The following is a 19,798-nucleotide window of genomic DNA, read 5'->3' as shown; positions in this document are numbered from 1 at the left end:
GTAAAGAACCTTATTTATGAAACCTTTAGCTGTCCAATTACTAATCTAATAAATGAAAAAAATCCTAGACAGATTAATCAATTAGCAAAATTCTTTTTAGTTGCGGCCCTAATTTATATGATAGGTAGGATAACTGCTGACTCATGTCAAACTAACCATTGGGTTACATTCAATGATCTCTAATTATTCACTGGATTGCTGATTGCCCGCAAATATGAAGCCGCCGTTAGCCATACTGGTACTCCCCACTCCCCAGGAGACGTGCAGTAGAAATGCCTACATGTTTAGCATTTGGTTGCAAAAACAAGCAGTTTGTCGGCTGTTGGAAGTCGTTTCACAGTCAGTGGATTCCATATATACGCCAATGCATCCCATAATATAGTATATAGCGTTACATTAGTCTGGCTATCTCGTACCGACTCCAAGTTATTGATTGAGTTAGCCACTGACTTCGTGTCTAAAAAGAAAGTAGAGTAAATACAAAGTATTTCACAGCAAAATGTAAATGTAGTCATTATTAAGTGGATGATAATATCGTTCCTTTAGTGTTTGTTGTATTTCTCATTTGAAAAAGTCATATGCTGAAATATTGTGCATGTTATTTTGAGGGGGAAAAAAACTATACATATCTATATACTAAACTATATATCCATATATAGATATATATATCTATATATAGATATATAGATATAGCATGCATGCACAATTTGCAAATAGAAAAATACTACAGCATCAACTTTTAATGAAGTCTTTATGTAAAAGCTTGAAATTATTGGAATTATATGTAATATGTAAATACATTGCTCAACACATTAATTTTATTGTGATGGATTTGTATAATATGTTATATAACATGATTTATAGACTTCATTGACTTTATAATGACTATGCAATGTGCCTATTTTTTAGTTAAAGTTCAGTTAAAGTAAGCTACTGATGCTATGAAACAACAAGTGTGTGTGTCAAAGTGATGAATTTATCTTTATTTTAAAGGTCTTTAATCCCCCTTAAAAAATGAGAACACCATTGTTGTTAGAGATCAGTGGTTACATTAACTTTAAGCAGAATCAGGGAGCATGTTGATATCTGATGTCTAGGATTTTAGACGCAGGCCGATATTTTACAATATTACTATTTTAATATCAGATCAGGACTAATATTTCATTGGTTAAACATTTTCAGCATAAATACATACGTTTGAGCTGGAAATAGACAGATACATCGACCGGTCGACATTTTGGGCCAATATTCACGTTTTGGGATAATGGTCGATTCATCTGAGCGTTCAGCAGCCATGCCTTCAGATCACGTGAAGGATATGTATTGGCATGTCCTCTATTTGCTCTCCATTGTTAAAGTTTTGTTTGATTTGTTCATAAAGGGTTCTGTTTTGTTTAAACTGAGTCCTGCCTAATATTTGTTCTCATTGTTTCATGTTAATTCTATAAATGGAGGGAAAAAAAGGAACATCAGCTCCAAGAATCACCCAGAAAATATCAGCAGAACCTATCGGGCATCAGTGGAACATTAGCCTACTTTGTTTTAAATAAACTAATTTATCCCCTAGATATAAAATCATAAAAATGTATAGTAGATTTCTGCCTTGAAAGTCGTAGGGAAACGGCTGTTCCAACTATTTCATTTCCAAATTTTCCCGAGTGGTGCCCGACTATAGTTTGGTTGTGGCCGGTTTGTTGGAAGCATTTTTGCTAACCAGTTAGCAACTAAGTGCTAATAGGTTCCCAATAGCACTAAATTAGTGACTTACAAAGGACACTGTCAAGGAACGCTATGGACAGAGGAAACATGCAAGAGGAGGAGAGTTTAGTGTCGGAGGTCGTGGATGAGTCTCCTCCATCAGACATTTTTTATTTAGAGGAGGAAAGCGGGATGAAGATGTTGTGGAAGAGGACGCCAGGGCGGCAGAAGCTTGGTTTGGTGTAGAAGGCTTCCAGCCGTACATGTTTGAGCCCTTGCCTCGCAACGCTGCCAGTTCTGTTAGCTCTACGCCTGCTGAAGACACAGACGTCCATCCCCGTGAACACTGGGACGGAACTCAATGGGGAAGAAAATGATTCTTATTTCAACCGTTGGGTATATTAGCTGCGACATATGAATCAAGATGCTATGACCAAAAAAATTTGATTGACAGATGACCGTTGATATATGATTGGCTGAATTTAGGTGTTCAGCCTGATATATAACTGACTGGCCTGCATAAAATAACGGGAAAAAAACAACACAGATTTTAAAACAGAAATGTTGTAACTTTTGGGTACTGATAAAGAGTACATTTATATATATGTTTAAGCCAGAATAATTTGACATTTAAATTTGATTTCCCTACGACTTTTAATATCCATCCTTTTAATAAGTGATAATAATCAGTCGTAAAACATCCTGGTATATGACTAATGATTTTCTCTGACTAAAATCGTCTGGTTTCCACTGAGCCAACAGAAAGTAAAGATGCAGTGTTGAGTTTATTTGTTTTCCACAGAGGGAACTGGATGACACATCATAGTTGTATAAGTCAGATGATTTAATCCCAAGGCAAACAGAGTCACACTCTGTGGCCTCGCTGATCAGTCAGCCAGTTAAATGATGTCGAAAGGGAATCGCCTCCCGAAACTGGCCTGCTATTTGCATATGGGACAAACAGCCCACGCATGATAAACTAGTCATTACACAAGCTGCTTTTATGGTACCTTCAGCTATCAGGAAAAACTCTGAGGCAAGCTTCAGAAAATGGCTCCTCTTCCTGTTCTGGCATGGGAGCTGCCTTGGAGCTCGTCTGCCTGGCTGTGTGTTTCCTGGACGGGGCCGCCTTTTACAGCTGCTTTTTGTATCTCTGCTTCTGTCTCCTTGAACCCCAGTCGGCCTCAGCAGATGGCCGCTCACACTGAGCCTGGTTCTGCTGGAGGTTTCTTCCTGTTAAAAGGGAGTTTTTCCTCTCCACTGTCGCTACAAGCATGCTTAGTGTGGGGGATTGTATTTGAGTCAATGAGTCAATGCAATCAACTGGTTTTCCTTAGATAGAAAACTTTGTATCAATTTGACTGTATGATCTGGTTGAACTGTAAAGTGCCTTGAGATGACATGTGTTGTGAATTTGGCGCTATATAAATAAACTGAATTGAATTGAATTGAATTAGAGTAAAGCGTTTCGAAAGCAATAGCCAAGCACACAAACAGGTTTGTCAGAGGTTGAAGTTGTTGCGGCTTTAAACTCTGCTGTAATGACAGAGGTCAGTGTCAACAAGTGATCTCAGCATTTATTGTGGCTACAGCTGACTCAGAAACCATTAACGCTGCATTTTATGGCCCATGGGCATATCAGGGCAGACCCCGACAGAAGCAATGTGGGAAACGTTTGGTAGTTTATTAGCTGTGGCTTTTACACAGACCTGTTTGATTTCACCTCTTTAAACAGGACTCCTGATTGAGGTCGACTTCATTGCTCTGGTTTCTAAACGTCTTCCCTGTTGTTTAAGAAATAGACACAAGCAGCAACAATTTTTCCTGTTATTTTTCTGGCAAATAACACATTTTCTAAATGTAAATAAAAAAATTAAATCCAGAAATGAAACTAAAAAAAGCATTTTTGTTGAAAAAGGTTTTGAGAGTAATTTTCTGTTTAACTCAGATTTACATTTTTCATCTTACTTCCAATTTAATAATCTTTTTTTTTTTTTTTTGCTTTCAGACTTTAATTTTTTTTATTAGTTTTTTTTGCAGATTTCTTCATTTTTATTTTTATTTCCTGTTTTTTAGATTGAGTTTTCAGTAATTGGACTTTTTTAATTGCATTTCTCAATATCAAATAATGCAAACTTTAGCAGGAGTACTTCAGTTTTATTGGATCGTTGTAATTATATGCTGCATCTCCATAATTTTTTCATTTCTTTCCTAGTTATTTTCATTTAGATGGACGAGTCGGAATCCATATAACACATACAGAAACATTTAAAGGATAAGTTATTCAAAACTCATGGTGCAACATCAGAACAGGTTATTAGGTCATAACACCTGTAGAGGTTTTCTGAGCCTCTAAATCATCTCATTCTGAGTCTGTAGACGACACCGCTGACACATTATGGGAAGCCATCTTTGCTAAAGATGCTAGCGATGCTGTTTGTTCTCAGAGCTCTAAATCCAATCATATTTATAGAAAGTTCATTCTAATAAGGCCTGTAGCACAAGGTGTACCAGGAATGTGGATAATTGGAGCTTTGAGAGGCGTTTGAAGCAAAACCAAGAATTTTGGGAGGAAAAAGGGGAAACTAAAGTTGCAGTCAAGACATCAAGCATTCAAGGGATTCAAAGATGAATCTGCAAAGATCACAAGCGCCTTACCAGGAGTAACTAAGGAGGAAAAAAGCTTGACTGACAGAGTAGTGAAAAAGGTCAAACGTCCTGTTTTCAGATTATTGTAGGTCCTGCAACCTTCCATTTTCCATCATGCTCATCCCAAGTGGGGTCGCGAGGCGTGCTGGTGCCTATCTCCAGCTGTCAATGGGCGAGAGCCGGGGTCCACCCTGGACAGGTCGCCAGTCCATCGCAGGGCAACACAGAGACAAACAACCATTCACGCACACCTACGGAGAATTTAGAGAAGCTAAATAACATAACATAGCCTATTAGACTAGCCCCACCTGCCAGCGGCCAAAAAAATGTTTGCCTGTGAGTAGTCTTGCCTCGATAAATATCCAAGGCCTAAATCTGGCGGGCCAATCACAACGCAGAGATGTGTTTTGAATTTCTAGATGCAAAGTGGGCGGGTTTGAGGGCCTGACGACAAAGCTGCAAGACGCTGGAGAAAGCACAACAAGGAAGATGGCAGCAACTATTGAACCGTTCTCGTTTGACTCAGCTTTGGAAACAGTAGAAGAAGAGTGGACAGCCACAGATGCTCAAAGTCATGTAGGAAGTTACAACAGTCTCCTCTGCTGGTGTTGGTCGTCCATGGTAACTCAGTCATCTGTCAGGACAATATATGCTAAAAACCTCAGGAGATAATGATTTCATGTTCAAGCAGGACTCTATGACCATCCTACACTCCCAAAGGTCAGTGAACGTGATGCTTCTGTTCACGATCAGCCAAAAACTCGCCTAACCTGAGCTCTGTGGAGAATCCCTGAGGATGAGGCAAACATCAGAAGGAAGATTAGAGCCACCAGATCCAACGCATGACCTAAGGGCCGCCATCAGAGATCTGGGCATCTATCACACTGTTCCGACATCTGGCGTTTTTAGTGAACTGATTGAATATTCTCTAATTAAAAAATATGATCAAACTTTTCTCAATATTCCAATTTTTGGTGATTTTAACCGAATAAAGGAATGCATCCCTCCTTTAATGGTTCAAGACATGTAAAAATAAACAAAACAGATTGAAACCAAATTTATCAAACCTAAAAAAAAGTTCAATCTCTGCTTGAGGCTGCTGAGCTACACAAACGTTTGTTTGCATAAAAAAGGAAGGATTTCTCAAGGCCATGGCAGCGTGCAGACTGCTGACCCTAGGGGTGGCGATGCACCGAGGAAGCATTGACATACAGGGGTGAGGACATGTTGCCTGCTCGGCGTTTTACCTTCAGCTCCATCCTGCCTCATAATAAGAGGACAGGAGGGTCCATGAAGATAAACAAACCTCAGGTCTGTTTGATGCTGCTGCTGCTGCATGCGTGCACACGTTCCCCAGGTCTGCTTCCTGTTGTCTTCTGGTTGCAGCGGGACTTTGAAGCTAACAAGAGGAGAGCTTCCACCGGCAGACCTGTGCTGCATGTCAGCAGCTTGTAAAGCTGCTGTGACTCCCTACATTCAGGCAGCTGCCATCATGAACCAGATCTCCCTGCAGAAGAGGCCTCTCTGTTTAGTCCCCGCAGGAATAACGCGCCGTGTCACTCTGAACCCTCACCGCCTGCTGCTGCAGACTCTGTCACCTTCTTCTATGACCTCATCTCCCAAACACATAAATCTGACCCTCAGAGCCTCACATAAGGAGCCGATGTGTTGGCTTGACTTTCACCTTTAAAAGATGCGTTCCTAAATGTCATAGCTCCCTGACATTTAGTGCATGATGCATGAATACATCTGTAGGTAGAACACTGCAGGACGTCGCCCCCGCCTCCCATTACCGTCTGTCCATCGCCGCTCACCTAATGTTTGAGCTGCCAGTCTCCTCGTCACCTTGTGTCCTTTCCGCGGTCGTGTTTATTAGATTGATAAGAGCACTCAGCGCTGTCAGTCTACTGTTAATCCTTATGCTCATCTCTGCTAAGCTGGCCCCTCCCGACTGGCACCTGGCTCCCCTCTGAGCGGCCCCCTCTGCTGCACATGTTTTGTTGTTTTGTTCCTGTAGCCGTTACCTCACCATGATGTCAGTTTTCTGTCAGTGGTCATAGAGCACAGACTTTACCCTCAGAGTCCCTCAGTCTGGCCTTTTCTTTCATTTGAAGCTGTGTTTGCTTTAGGTTCCCCCTCATATCCTGGCTACACTGTGACCGACTGAGCCGTGTTTGCACACACGCTTTGGCACAGTTTCCACACAGAAACTCCGCTCTCTCATCGTTTCTGCTGAGCGCTGTGTTTCGTCTCCCTTGTTGGTCGTGATTATCCTGAGTGACGGCTCCTGTAATGACAGCAGCTGTATCAATTACTCAGATTACTGCTTTCATTTCGCTGATGACTGCTGTTTGAGCTACAGGGGGAGATGAAGTAAAATCTGCATACCGTTGATATACACTGTAAAAAATAGACAAACTGTTTTCTCCTGAGTTAATTCGGATGATATTTTTTCTTTTGTTTTGTTTTTTGCTGCAGTCCGGCCGTCGAAGCCGAGGTGTTCAGTCACCGGTACCACAGAAGAAGGCAAGAACATCGTGTTGAGATGCACCGCCGCTGAGGGAACCAAGCCTATGCAATACAAATGGGAGAAAACCACTGACAACAAGCTGCTGCCTGCCTCTGCTGTGTTGGGTAATTGACATTTTCCAAAAGCATCAGGGACTTCTCTGTTTCTGTGTTTAAATCTGGAATATTTTGCCCTCTAACAGACACTGTGGAAGGTACCATAAACGTGAGGAATGTGTCTGCCAGTGCATCTGGTTCTTATCGCTGCGTTGCCAGCAACGCCGTTGGCTCAGAGGAGTGCATCCTGCATCTCAGCGTGACTCCACGTAAGTTCCCCACTAACTTAATGCTCATAAGCAGTGGCTTAGTGAAGCATTCACAGCTCTTAGAGCTTCACTTTACAGTCAGTAAGATAAAAAAATAAATTTTATCAGGGTGACGCAAGGCACGGAAATATTTACTCTTTTCCAGACTTCTTATGTTTTTAACGGATGTGTTTGAAAATGCAATAAATTAATTCTTTTGACATTTACCATTTGCTATTCAGCAACATTAAATGGGGTGTGGTAGCCTAGTGGTTAGGGCATAGAGCTTGGAACCCTGAGGTTCTCAATTCAAGCCCCACGCCCACAGACTGCCACTCTGGGTCCCTGAGCAAGACCCTTTTTTTCCTTATTGCTCCCCTAGCACCCTACAATGGCAGCTCAAAGATGACCCTGCACATTTAGAGGATGTTTGGCTTAATCTGCTGCTGTGAAGCAGGATTCTCCACCATGAACAGAATCAAACATAAATATGGATCCAGGCTGAAAATTAGCTCCTTGATATGTGCTTGAGAATGGCTTTGCCTCCATTCAAACTCAGGTTTAAAGCCTTGCAGGGCAGCATAAAGCCCACTGCCAAGATTAAGACAGAAAAAAGATAGAAACGGTTGGTTCAGGTGTTTTATAAAATATTTGAACCAGGAAATTATCTATATACCAAACTGAACGATAGTTGTTCTCTACTTCAAAAAACAGTTTAGATTTTTTATTTATTTTTTTTAAACATGGATGTATAAAAACCTGCTTTTTATCGCAGTGTTAAATTATGTTTAAAGTAACAGATTATAATTAAAAATGTCTCCGGACCTTTATTGGTCTATGAGTTTCTTTATTCGGACCCTGCTGAGTTGTAATTGGTTACCCATGCTCTAGATTTTATTTAAAAATATCATAATGAAGAGATCTTATTAGGAATGTAAAATTCTCTCATCAGATTTTTTATAAATTTGTTTTCAAATTCTGAAAATGTTGCATGGTTCTTCTGCTTCACTTCAGTGCACCATTTTGCTAATGATGTATTTGATGCATCTAAAATACCAAGCCTGTGCTTTTAGCGAGACTAAATGTGTAAAAAATGAAATGCACGAGTTTAATAAACTTTACAAAGCCTGTTTTTATAAACCTGATGCAGCTCTGAGCTGACTTCTGTTTTCTCTATGAAGGATCTCTTTTATTCAACCGCAGTGTTCAACTTGTTCAGTACTAATTCTGTTTTGTAGAATTTGTGGGTTCTTTAAGTGTTTTAATTAAGCCATAGTAGTAAACTAGATGCATGCAGGATCCAGGAGGTTATAGAATATATATGAGAAACCATGTTAGTGTATAAATATTTGTCTTTCTGTTTCCCAGTAGAAAAGCACCCACTTTAGACTTCAATGGCTTTAATGATTTTTTGCAACAGACTCTTGAGGAATCTGAAAGGAATCTAAAAACTACTGATAACTGTTACTTTTACTGAAAATTATTGGAGTTAAACTGAATTATTGATCCGAAACCTATTTTTTATAAAACAATTTGAACCCAAAAATGTGACCCTAATTTTTTTAAACTTCTTTGTGTTGTTCAGCGCGCAACACTGCAGGCATCATCGCAGGATCCATTATAGCTGTCCTGTTGATCCTGATCCTCCTCGCCATCATCCTCTTCTGCTTCTGCCGTGCTCGGAACCGCAAGAAGTACGAGAAGGAAATCTGCAACGAGATAAGGTATGCCAACCAAACGCCGATGCCGTGCTGCTCATAGAGTCGCTGAAACTGTACGGTGTGTTGAAGGAGTAAAGCTTTAGTTTTGTCTCATGACGACTTTAAAATTTAGCGTTTTCCTTTGAAATTGAAAGTCATAAAATAGAATAAACTATCTTTGGAATTATTTCTGATAAAATGTATAGTGTAAAATAATAAAGAGAAGATTATATCACATTTACAGAGACACTTCTTTGACAGCTCTATAGATATAAAGCAAAGCTGGGAATTAGAAATGTTATAGTTATTGAAGATGAGGAATGGGAGGAGATTTCAGACAAAGGTTTTTTTTTTTTTTTTTGCCCCAGGATGGAAGGAATTTAACTGGAAATAAAGATTTTTTTGAAAAACCTTCCAGTATTTCAAAATATGACAGAAATGCCTCAAACTTATGGTGGAGGAACTGTAATCGGATTGGGGACTACACTCCAATCTTTTGGGACTATCCAGTACTGATTCCATTTTGATAAGGGATTCACACTGAAATTAAGGCCGTTTCTTAATGTGTACTTGTGTTTTCTGGTGTGCTCGTGAAGCGTCATCAGCCTCAGCACTAGTACTGTTACAATTCACAAGAACAGCAGACCGAGAACAAACGAAGTCCCTGGATGTTGTTCTCGCCCCTCTCTATTTACCCAGCATGCATCAGAGCAGACTTGTCAGTTCTTGACAATGAGCTCCATTGAAAGTTAAAAGTTCTAAATGTACGTTTCAAGATAATTTGAGGCGAGAATATTATACTTTAAGGTGTCACTATATGGTCCATTTACGAATTTTAATGCGTAATTAAAAAAAAAATTCCGAAGTTGAAAGCACCGTGGCAACCAGCGGACCTCAGAGGCCAACGGCAGCCAGGGCTAACGTTAGCCCGTCTGCAGCAGCCCTCTCTCTGCATAGCTGTGTTAAGGACCGCTGGATCTGATGGCGAGTTTTTTATTTTATTTGGCAAAATGTTCACTTGATTTTTGTTTATCTGACTGTCATTATTAATCCCCCACTAAATGAAATTTTTTTATAATTTATTATTATCCAGAGACTATTAATAACAGGAGGTGATATGCAGCTCCAGATGAGCCAGGCGTGTGGTGAAGTCACAAATACGCTTCTGTTCCATTTGGCCCATATTTATGCTGCATGCTCCCGTTCTCCCAGAGTCCACACTTTCCTGTGTTCTTCTCAAGAACATTTTTGGCGAGGAGTCCGTACTCACTTTCTTAAAAGAATATTTGATTTTACGTTACCACTGAACCCGCTGTATTATATATTAGGTTTGACCCCAAAAGAATATATTAATGAAAAGGAAAACTTAGTTACTACATATTCTGCTATTAGTAACAAGGAGAATGATAACTCTGTCTTGGCTTAAGCCTGCGCCCCCAACCCTTCAACAATGGCAAAAAGGTTGAAAAATGTGTACATAATGGAGACACACAGTTATACACTATTTGCTAGTTGAGTGACTTCTGGTGCCAATTGATTTTATTTAGGATGATCAGAATAAAGGGGGTGGATACACCTTGTACCTCTTTCCTCCCACTTTACAATTATAAGCAGTACCTCTGGTCTATCAGCTAAAACCAAGTGAAGTTTGTTGCTTTTAGAAGAGATGATTTTAAGGAAGCGTATGTTTGAGCTCTGCACACTCGGCCATGATCGCACACACAAAGCCACCAGCAGGTCCTTTACACCCCAACAGCCATGAAAAAGGATTTTTCTCCATCAGCGTTTTTCTTTTTTCTCCCTTCCTCAAAAAAACAGCTGTGGTAATCAGTTTGAAAGCTTTGTTTGCTCTGTGGATCCTGTGTGATGTCTGCCTGTGGCTGCCACCCACCCCCTCTACAGATCAACCTCTTCTCTGGCTGTCCATGTCTCCATCCGCCCTGTGGACTCTCCACAACAACTGCCCCTGCTATCACTCTGCTGTGGGCTGAATCTGGGACCACAATGTGACACTGCTCACAGTGTAGGACAAAGAGGATTAGGCCTCTGGTCCCTGTCTCCTGCACACATTGGCAGACATATTATTGCATGATGCTACAGACTGAACAAGCTGTGGCCCCTGAGGCTCAGTTTGATTGAGCATTTAACTGGATTATTGCTGCTTATTAGTATTTAATGTGCTGGCAGAGGGAGTTGAGGGCATAGTTGTATTGGGATGCTGTGTTTACGGCTGCAGGCTTTTGCGCAGTCCTTGTGACTTTGACTCTGTCAATCAGATCTGCAGAGTCCCATTATTTGTCAATTTTTTTATTGAGTCAAACCATGTTCTGCTCTTGAAATGACTCGAAACTCTATTACACGGTACTTGCACTCTAGAGGGAAAAAAAAAAACTACTTAAAACATCCACCAAACTATTTTTTTTTTTTGGGGGGGTAAAACCAACAAAACCTTAAATGACTACATGCTCGAAATTAAAATGACATTATGTTACTTAACTCTTTATAGGGCACTCAGTGAAATACTTTAAAAATCAAAATTTCAAGCCAATGGTGTTATTGGACTCCATGCCAGACATTATTACCTTTGTAACATTAAAAAATTATGGATATTTTGATGCTGCATCATTTTTGCCTGCGAGTGGTCTAGCATGCAAAGTGGACGGGGTTTTGAGGGCGTGACGACAAAGCTGCGTGACGCTGTAGAAAGCACAACAAGGAAGATGGCAGCAACTATTGAACAGTTCTCGTTTGATTCAGCTTTGGAATCAATTTTGGAAGGATTAGACTTGGAGTTTTCGTTGAAACTTGAGCAGGAAGAGGCTCTACGCTCATTCATTTTTAAGAAGGACGTATTCACCGTTTTACAGAGAGGCTGTTTGTTTACACTCCCCCACCAGCTTTCTGTCGTGCTTACTACGTCACAGTCAGTTGCGCTCATTGGTTAGAGCGTTGGCCAATAGGCACAGACATGGTTTGAAAGACAACGGGGCCACACTAAGTTACACATTTAATCTAGGATTTAGTCTGACTTATCAGGATAAACTTGTCCTATAAAGTGTAAAAGGTTGGTAGTATTAAATTAACTTTTTCTAACTTGGAATCATAAATTCCGAATGTTTTAGTGTTTCTAATCATTGTAAATGTATAGCTTTCGATGTTGAGCCACCAAACTAGCATGTTATAAATATAAGTGCTGTGACAAAGTATTTAACCACTTACAAATGGCCTCTGTTTGTATTCATTTTAAATCAGCAAACAAACATTCTATGAAACAAAGTTAATCTGAGTAACCCCAAAAATCTTTATTCCATCGCTGGGATTATTCAGCCCGGTTGTTTCCGTTGTCTATTTCTTTTTCTGTTGTCTAATTTTGTTTCCGGTGTCTAAATCTGTTTCCATTGTCTACATCTATTTCCCTTGTCTTTCTGTTTCCGCTGTCTAAATCTGTTTCCGTTGTCTTTCTGTGTCCGCTGTCTAAATCTGTTTCCGTTGTCTAAATCTGTTTCCGTTGTCTTTCTGTGTCCGGTGTCTAAATCTGTTTCCGTTGTCTAAATCTGTTTCCGCTGTCTAAATCTGTTTCCGCTGTCTAAATCTGTTCCCCTTGTCGAAATCTGTTTCCGTTGTCTAAATCTGTTTCCGTTGTCTAAGTCTGTTTCCGTTGTCTTTCTGTTTCCGTTGTCTTTCTGTTTCCGTTGTCTTTCTGTTTCCGTTGTCTTACTGTTTCCGTTGTCTAAATCTGTTTCCGGTGTCTAAATCTGTTCCCCTTGTCGAAATCTGTTTCCGTTCTCTAAATCTGTTTCCGTTGTCTAAATCTGTTTCCGTTGTCTAAATCTGTTCCCCTTGTCGAAATCTGTTTCCGCTGTCTAAATCTGTTTCCGTTGTCTAAATCTGTTTCCGTTGTCTAAATCTGTTTCCGCTGTCTAAATCTGTTTCCGTTGTCTAAATCTGTTCCCCTTGTCGAAATCTGTTTCCGTTCTCTAAATCTGTTTCCGTTGTCTAAATCTGTACCCCTTGTCGAAATCTGTTCCCCTTGTCGAAATCTGTTTCCGCTGTCTAAATCTGTTTTCGGTGTCTAAATCTGTTTCCGTTGTCTAAATCTGTTTCCGCTGTCTAAATCTGTTTCCGTTGTCTAAATCTGTTTCCGCTGTCTAAATCTGTTTCCGTTGTCTAAATCTGTTTCCGCTGTCTAAATCTGTTTCCGTTGTCTAAATCTGTTCCCGCTGTCTAAATCTGTTTCCGCTGTCTAAATCTGTTTCCGCTGTCTAAATCTGTTTCCGCTGTCTAAATCTGTTCCCGCTGTCTAAATCTGTTCCCGCTGTCTAAATCTGTTTCCGCTGTCTAAATCTGTTTCCGCTGTCTAAATCTGTTTCCGCTGTCTAAATCTGTTTCCGCTGTCTAAATCTGTTTCCGCTGTCTAAATCTGTTCCCGTTGTCTAAATCTGTTTCTGCTGTCTAAATCTGATTCCGCTGTCTAAATCTGTTCCCGTTGTCTAAATCTGTTTCTGCTGTCTAAATCTGTTCCCGCTGTCTAAATCTGTTTCCGGTGTCTAAATCTGTTTCCGTTGTCTAAATCTGTTTCCGTTGTCTAAATCTGTTCCCCTTGTCGAAATCTGTTTCCGCTGTCTAAATCTGTTTTCGGTGTCTAAATCTGTTCCCGCTGTCTAAATCTGTTCCCGTTGTCTAAATCTGTTTCTGCTGTCTAAATCTGTTTCCGCTGTCTAAATCTGTTCCCGTTGTCTAAATCTGTTTCTGCTGTCTAAATCTGTTCCCGCTGTCTAAATCTGTTTCCGGTGTCTAAATCTGTTTCCGGTGTCTAAATCTGTTTCCGTTGTCTAAATCTGTTTCCGCTGTCTAAATCTGTTTCCGTTGTCTAAATCTGTTTCCGCTGTCTAAATCTGTTTCCGGTGTCTAAATCTGTTTCCGTTGTCTAAATCTGTTTCCGCTGTCTAAATCTGTTTCCGGTGTCTAAATCTGTTTCCGTTGTCTAAATTTGTTTCCGTTGTCTAAATTTGTTTCCGTTGTCTAAATCTGTTTCCGCTGTCTAAATCTGTTTCCGGTGTCTAAATTTGTTTCCGGTGTCTAAATTTGTTTCCGGTGTCTAAATCTGTTTCCGGTGTCTAAATCTGTTTCCGGTGTCTAAATCTGTTTCCGGTGTCTAAATCTATTTCCGTTGTCTAAATCTGCTGCTGTTTTAATTCAGCCTCAATCATCTAATTAATTTCCTGTTGTTTATGCTCCTTCACAGAGAGGATGTGCCGCCTCCAAAGAGCCGTGTCTCGAGCGCACGCAGCTTCACCATAGGCAGTCAACGCTCCTCACTGGGATCAATGTCGCCTTCCAACCTGCAGTACATGGGAACCAATACCCAGTATGACAAGATCCCGTCCGCTGAAGAGTATGACCGTCCTCCAAGCCAGGCCCCTCTGCCTCCTCCTTCCCACGCCAGAATGGCCGGCCCCAACCTCAGCCGCATGGGGGCCATCCCCGTCATGACCCCGGCCCAGAACAGGGACGGCTCCATCGTCTAACGCGTTTTCTGCTGAAGAAGGGACCTCGGACAAAAACGCTAGTAAAATGAAGCAGTTGGTGGATGCGCTCCACTATCTGCTCTTTATTATTTACAAATGCAAAGGTCCCCTTATGAAGACATGCCCCTCCCCCCCTGAATTTTTAATGTGCTGTACTGGATATAGAGCACATTCACTTTTTACCAGAAACAAAACAAAAAAACACTTTTATGTATTTTATGTCCTGGATTTTCTTGCAGGAAATGAATTGGTGTGGATGGAGAAATGGTCAATATACAAATTCTATTGTACATAACTGCATGATTTCTAACAATGGATTCTTTGGCTGTAGATATGCTGTATGTTTAAAACAGACCCTTCACTGGCACAGTGCGCAGCTGTTTGCATGTCTGTGTGTAGAAACCTGCAGCTGGATGTCTCTGTAAATAGTTTAGATATCTGAATGAAGTTTTAGAAAGCTGTAGTTTCCTTTTCTTTATGTTTTCCCCTAACTGTACCATTACCTGTCCAGTTTTAACAGGTTCTGGCTTTTCTATGATTGGATATAAGTTAATGTAGCATGTTTTATGCTGATTGAAAACCCATCAGTCCTCCCACAACAAAATGTGACTTAATTCCTAGAGAAAAGACCTGTTTGATGCTCAGATGTTGTGTTTGACAAACTGCCTACTTTGAGTTTAACGTTGGGGGGGCTGAAAAGGTTGTAATTGGCTGATGTGGGGGGGTATGGGTCTAAATGTTTGGTGATTGGTTGGATGTTTGTTTTTTGTTACCAATCTTTCCATTCCGCGTCCCCGCCCTCCCCCAGACAGCCTGCATTGGGGGTACAGCAGGCAGCTGGTCAGCAAGGTTCACTGAGCAGTCAGCTTTGATTGTGTTTGACTATATGAAGGCCCCCACCCTAAGTGCTAGCCCCCCCATTTACATCCATACTGCCCAATTACGAAGACTAAAGGAGAACGTCTTCAGTTATCTCAGCAGCCTTTGTAATCCTCCATATTTGTTGATGCACTACAAGGGAGCAACACCCTGATTAACCCTCTCTCCCCGCGGTCAGTAGGAATCCAGCTTATGTAGCGTTAATTTGAACATTTTAATGAAGGATGGTAACCGCAGGTAAAGGAAAAAAGATTCCCACAGAGCAGAGGGCTACAAACTGTTTCACTCTCTGCATTAAAGCGCTCTGGTTTGACCTTCATTTCTGATCTCAGGGCAGAAACTGTCAGTTTTTAACAGTTCCTGAGAATTTGGCTTATTTTAGCAGTCATTCTCTGAAAGCCGAACATCTCGTCTGGTTTCCTACCTTACAGGACGAACACGATACAAACACAGGCTTCTTGTTATTTTTGTCTCTGATGCCTTACTTTCTCTTTCTTCTTTCCTTACACTCTTTCCTTTCCACTCTTCACCTTTTTGTTTTTTATTCTGTCGTGCCTTGTTGCCTGAGCTAAACTGCTGTTCTGTGCAGAAGCATCATTTTTAATGGCCGTGTGGGTTTTGAGAAAGCAATCATTACTCTGGGCTTGAGCTGGAACAAATAGCATTTTTTTACACCAAAAATGAAAAAAACTATCTTGAGGGCTTTGATGTAAATCTGGAAAACAGCATTTCTTCCTACATCTGCAATCATTGATTTAGCTTGTTCACCGTGGCATTTATTTATTTATGATTTTCATTCATAAAATAAAGTAGGATCATCCAAAGCATCCTAAATGTATATCAGGTGGTTGACATTAAGAACACTCGGTGGATTGAAGGATGTGGCTGCTTTAGTTTCTACATCGGTGCTGAATCTGAGGAGAAATGCCACTTTTCTAACCTGCAGTATGTTGGGGATTATAAATCATTAATAAACATTTAAATAGTATGAGAGAGATGCCATCCCCTTCATGAACCCAACTATTGTTTAATATTAGAAACCAGCCCATGCCTACGCCCCCCCACGCCGATTCTTTGTTGATTTTAAAGTCGCAGACCTTCGCTGAATCTGTTTTTGATTCTTTGCTCGCTGCAGCGGCCCCTGGATTTGGGATTAACATCACTTATTCCTAAGCAGCAGGAAAAGGACTAACTTTGCTGAATTTACAATCAAACATCTGTCATTTGTGCTTTAATCCCTTTCTTGTGTGCTTTTGTGCGAGCAGCTGTATTTACCACTTGATGCTAGCCAGGATTCCCATAAGGCGATCTGCAGGTCTGCGGGTGATGTGTACAGATTTCCTGTTACTCTTCCATGCTCATAACTAAAATATATTAACTACTATTAACAATATTAGCTTGGAAATCGGTGTACTAATACTGTATGAAGACTCCATTGAGGTGCACACTCTGTTCAAATCATATTTTCTTTCTGTGTATTTTTGTGCTGTATTTTTGAATAATAAAAGTCAATGAAATTAAGAATGTCCACTTTTTATTTTGGGTTGTTTACGTTGCAGCAGTTTTCCAGTGACTCTGCTTTCTGTAGCTTTTTCTGTGATGCATTTTAATCATCCAGCCGATCTGAGCCCTTCCACCAGGTGAGGTGACTCCGTAACCCCTTAATGATTGTAATTAATCAATTTCAGTGCAGACGCAGTTCGACACCTTCAGATTGAAATAAACTCACTGAGCTTTGTGTCCTGCTTCCTGCACGCTGTCAGTCATTTGTTTTACTGTTTGCTTAGATTTTAGCAATCAAAGCTAATTCTCCTCCTTAGTTAATGTACTGGGTGATTAGTTTAATTGCAATTCAGCACTAATCAAAGTTGTACCAAATGAGCTTCCTAATTAACTGAGTGAAGGGAAATGTAGCGCAGTGTGGTGTTGCTCATCTCTAGCTCACTGTACTTAACATGCTGTTGATGTTAACATGTGGATAGATCAATGCCCGATTATTAGCCGGTGGCTCCACTAGTGCATCCTGCTGACAGATAGTCAATAAAAAAAGACTAAAGCATTTAGTAGCAGCGCTAAGCGGACATCCATAGCTATAATTGGATGTTAGTAATTGATAGGGCCCTGGAGCAAAGATCTGTGATGGTTCTGTCTCCATAGCAGGTTTGCTTCTGTTCAGCAACTCCTCTAAGACCCTACAGATGGATGTGCTAAACAGGCTTCTCTGCTGTTTGTATAAAGTGAATTAAATATGCTAAAACCAACAGGAAAAGCTCTGTAAACATGGCGACATAAAAGTATGGAGTGAATTTTATTAAAATTTTTGGTGTGAATGAAAAAAACACATTTTGTGGTAGGAAATTTTAAAGAAATGCGTTCCAGGAATGAAAAAAACGTTTTAATAAGATTTTGAGAGTTTTTTCCAATTTATTTTTCATATGTATTTTTTTTCCGATTTTCAAACGTTAAATTTATTTTTTTTAATCCTAACTTTTGTTATTTAACACATTTTACATTTTTTAAAGAAGCTTTGTTTTCAGATATGCTGAGTTTTATGGAATGCATTCTTTTTAAATTACGTTTTGCGGTGGGCTTCTATGGCGTGAGGAACGGAGACTCAATTCTACTGGCCTGCATGGGAGATTACATTTCAATCAATGTAGGAGCCGCGTAGGAGCAGTGTTTGTATTGGAAGTGAAGAGATATATGATCTGGGAAATATATGGAGGGAAAAAAACAGCTTAAATTTGGAAAAACAGGAATATAAAAAAATGTAATGTAAAATCTGTTATTGAATAAAAGGGAAAATAAGATAAGAATACAATTTGAAGAAATATATGGAAATAGAATAATCCGGAAACACAGCAAAGTTACTGTCAAAACTTAAGTTTAATTTCAGGATTGTATTTTGTATGTGTCCTTTGCTTGGAAAAATAAGGGAACAACTTTCACCTCATATCAGTGAGGCATCTTACCAGGGATGTGAATAAACCCAGCTGTAGCCTAGTTTGATGTTTTTTCCACTTTCTCCACATGTTTTTAATCAAGTTTATTCCTTTAAATGTATTTACTTATCTGTATAGTATAGTATTTACTTATCTGTATAGTAAAACATCAGTATCCTTAACCCCTTATAGGTCAAGGTACCATCACTTGCTACATGGATGTGCATCTTATTTTGGAGTTTGGCAAATTAGATGAGCCCTTGAATGATATATTACCTACTGTAAATTAAGCTGGAAAAAAAAGTTAAGTCAAGAAAAGAGGTAAAAAGCTATTTAAAAAGTTAAAAAGGGAAAATGAAAAGGTTAATAAGCCTAGTTAACAATTATATTTAGGTTTATAAACTAAGAAATGTAAGTGACAGTATCAGGTTATGTTGTACCAAAAAAATAGTGTTTCTTTTACTCTGTTTTTTCATTAATTTTTTATAGAAGCACTTTAGTTATTTTTGTTAATATATTCAAGCAAGTTCGCATTTCTTGTTATTACCTTGACATTAATTTTTTGCTATCAAAATGTCCATATGTTTTGAATGTTACAAAGGTAATAAGGTCTTGTCCTGGATTCTGTAACACTATTGGCTTGAAATTCTAATTTTCAGTATTTCACTGAGTTTCCTATAAAGGGTAAAGACATGTCTGAGAAATTTAGGGTGCATTGAAGCTGCTAAAGCAGGAGATACCCAGGGTTGATTGGAATGATATTTCATTGGAGATCTAAATCAATCATTTCAATCCGAGTTTCGAAAGAATTTGTTCTGATCAATATGCTCCTTTAACATTGCAGCTGCCACAATTTTTAAATTGCAGTCATTCTAATTCTAGGATCATAAAAGCAAAATGTTTTTTTTCGATTACTTTAGTGTGTTTCAGATGTCAAGCATTCATGCTCTGAACGATGGGCTTAAAATGCTGTAATTTCACCTCACCTGATGTCTTTGTTTGGTTTCTAATATATTTCAGCTCCCAGATTTGGAGCTGAGCAATGATACAGATAGCAAAGTAGGAGAAAAAGGTGTAATAAAGATATTATTTCTTAATAGCATTCTATTTTCCTAATATCCTGCAGCTTTATTTAAATAGAGTTTACTTCAGAGCACCTGCATCACCTGCCACCTCTGCCCAAACAAAACTGCAGGAAGATATTAGAAATGAGCCCAAACCAACGAGCTAAAAGAGGTAACAAAAACCCAGCCTAGATTCTATTCATCCAGTTCACTTAACCAGGTAATTGGCCCCGCTCTCAGTCCAAATATAATTAATTGGTTAGAGCTTTAGCCACAGTAGAAGTGCATCAGCAGGTTCATTAATAGATGCAGGCTTTATGGAAGGAAAGAAAGCCTGTATGCCTCCTGTTATAGTTTCTTTGGTAAAAGAAACAAACACATAAACATTATTGCTTCTTGTGTACTTTGTGTGACTCATGCAAATATAAACACCTTTAATGTACATGTTGACAAGCCTGAAGACAGAGGTTCAAAATTTGTATTTTTGACTCAGCAACGGTCTAAATGTTTCCAATGTTTTTGTAA

The 19,798-nt window shown here is 39.7% G+C and overlaps 1 protein-coding gene across 1 annotated transcript in view; it reads left to right on the top strand.

Moving 5' to 3' along the window:
* The window catches only part of cxadr (CXADR Ig-like cell adhesion molecule), a 67,695-nt gene extending 50,907 nt beyond the window's left edge, over nt 1-16,788 (top strand). Inside the window, exons 4-7 of the mRNA XM_038273863.1 lie at nt 6,826-6,981; nt 7,059-7,181; nt 8,746-8,884; nt 14,106-16,788. Of these exons, the coding sequence (XP_038129791.1) occupies nt 6,826-6,981; nt 7,059-7,181; nt 8,746-8,884; nt 14,106-14,388 (701 nt within the window). The 3' untranslated portion in view covers nt 14,389-16,788. The remainder of the gene's footprint in view (nt 1-6,825; nt 6,982-7,058; nt 7,182-8,745; nt 8,885-14,105) is intronic.
* The last annotated feature ends 3,010 nt before the right edge of the window (nt 16,789-19,798 follow it).

Source organism: Cyprinodon tularosa, unplaced genomic scaffold, assembly GCF_016077235.1.
Source record: "Cyprinodon tularosa strain WSP-4 unplaced genomic scaffold, ASM1607723v1 ctg894, whole genome shotgun sequence".
Lineage (NCBI taxonomy): Eukaryota > Metazoa > Chordata > Actinopteri > Cyprinodontiformes > Cyprinodontidae > Cyprinodon > Cyprinodon tularosa.
This window is presented reverse-complemented; position numbering and strand designations above follow the sequence as displayed.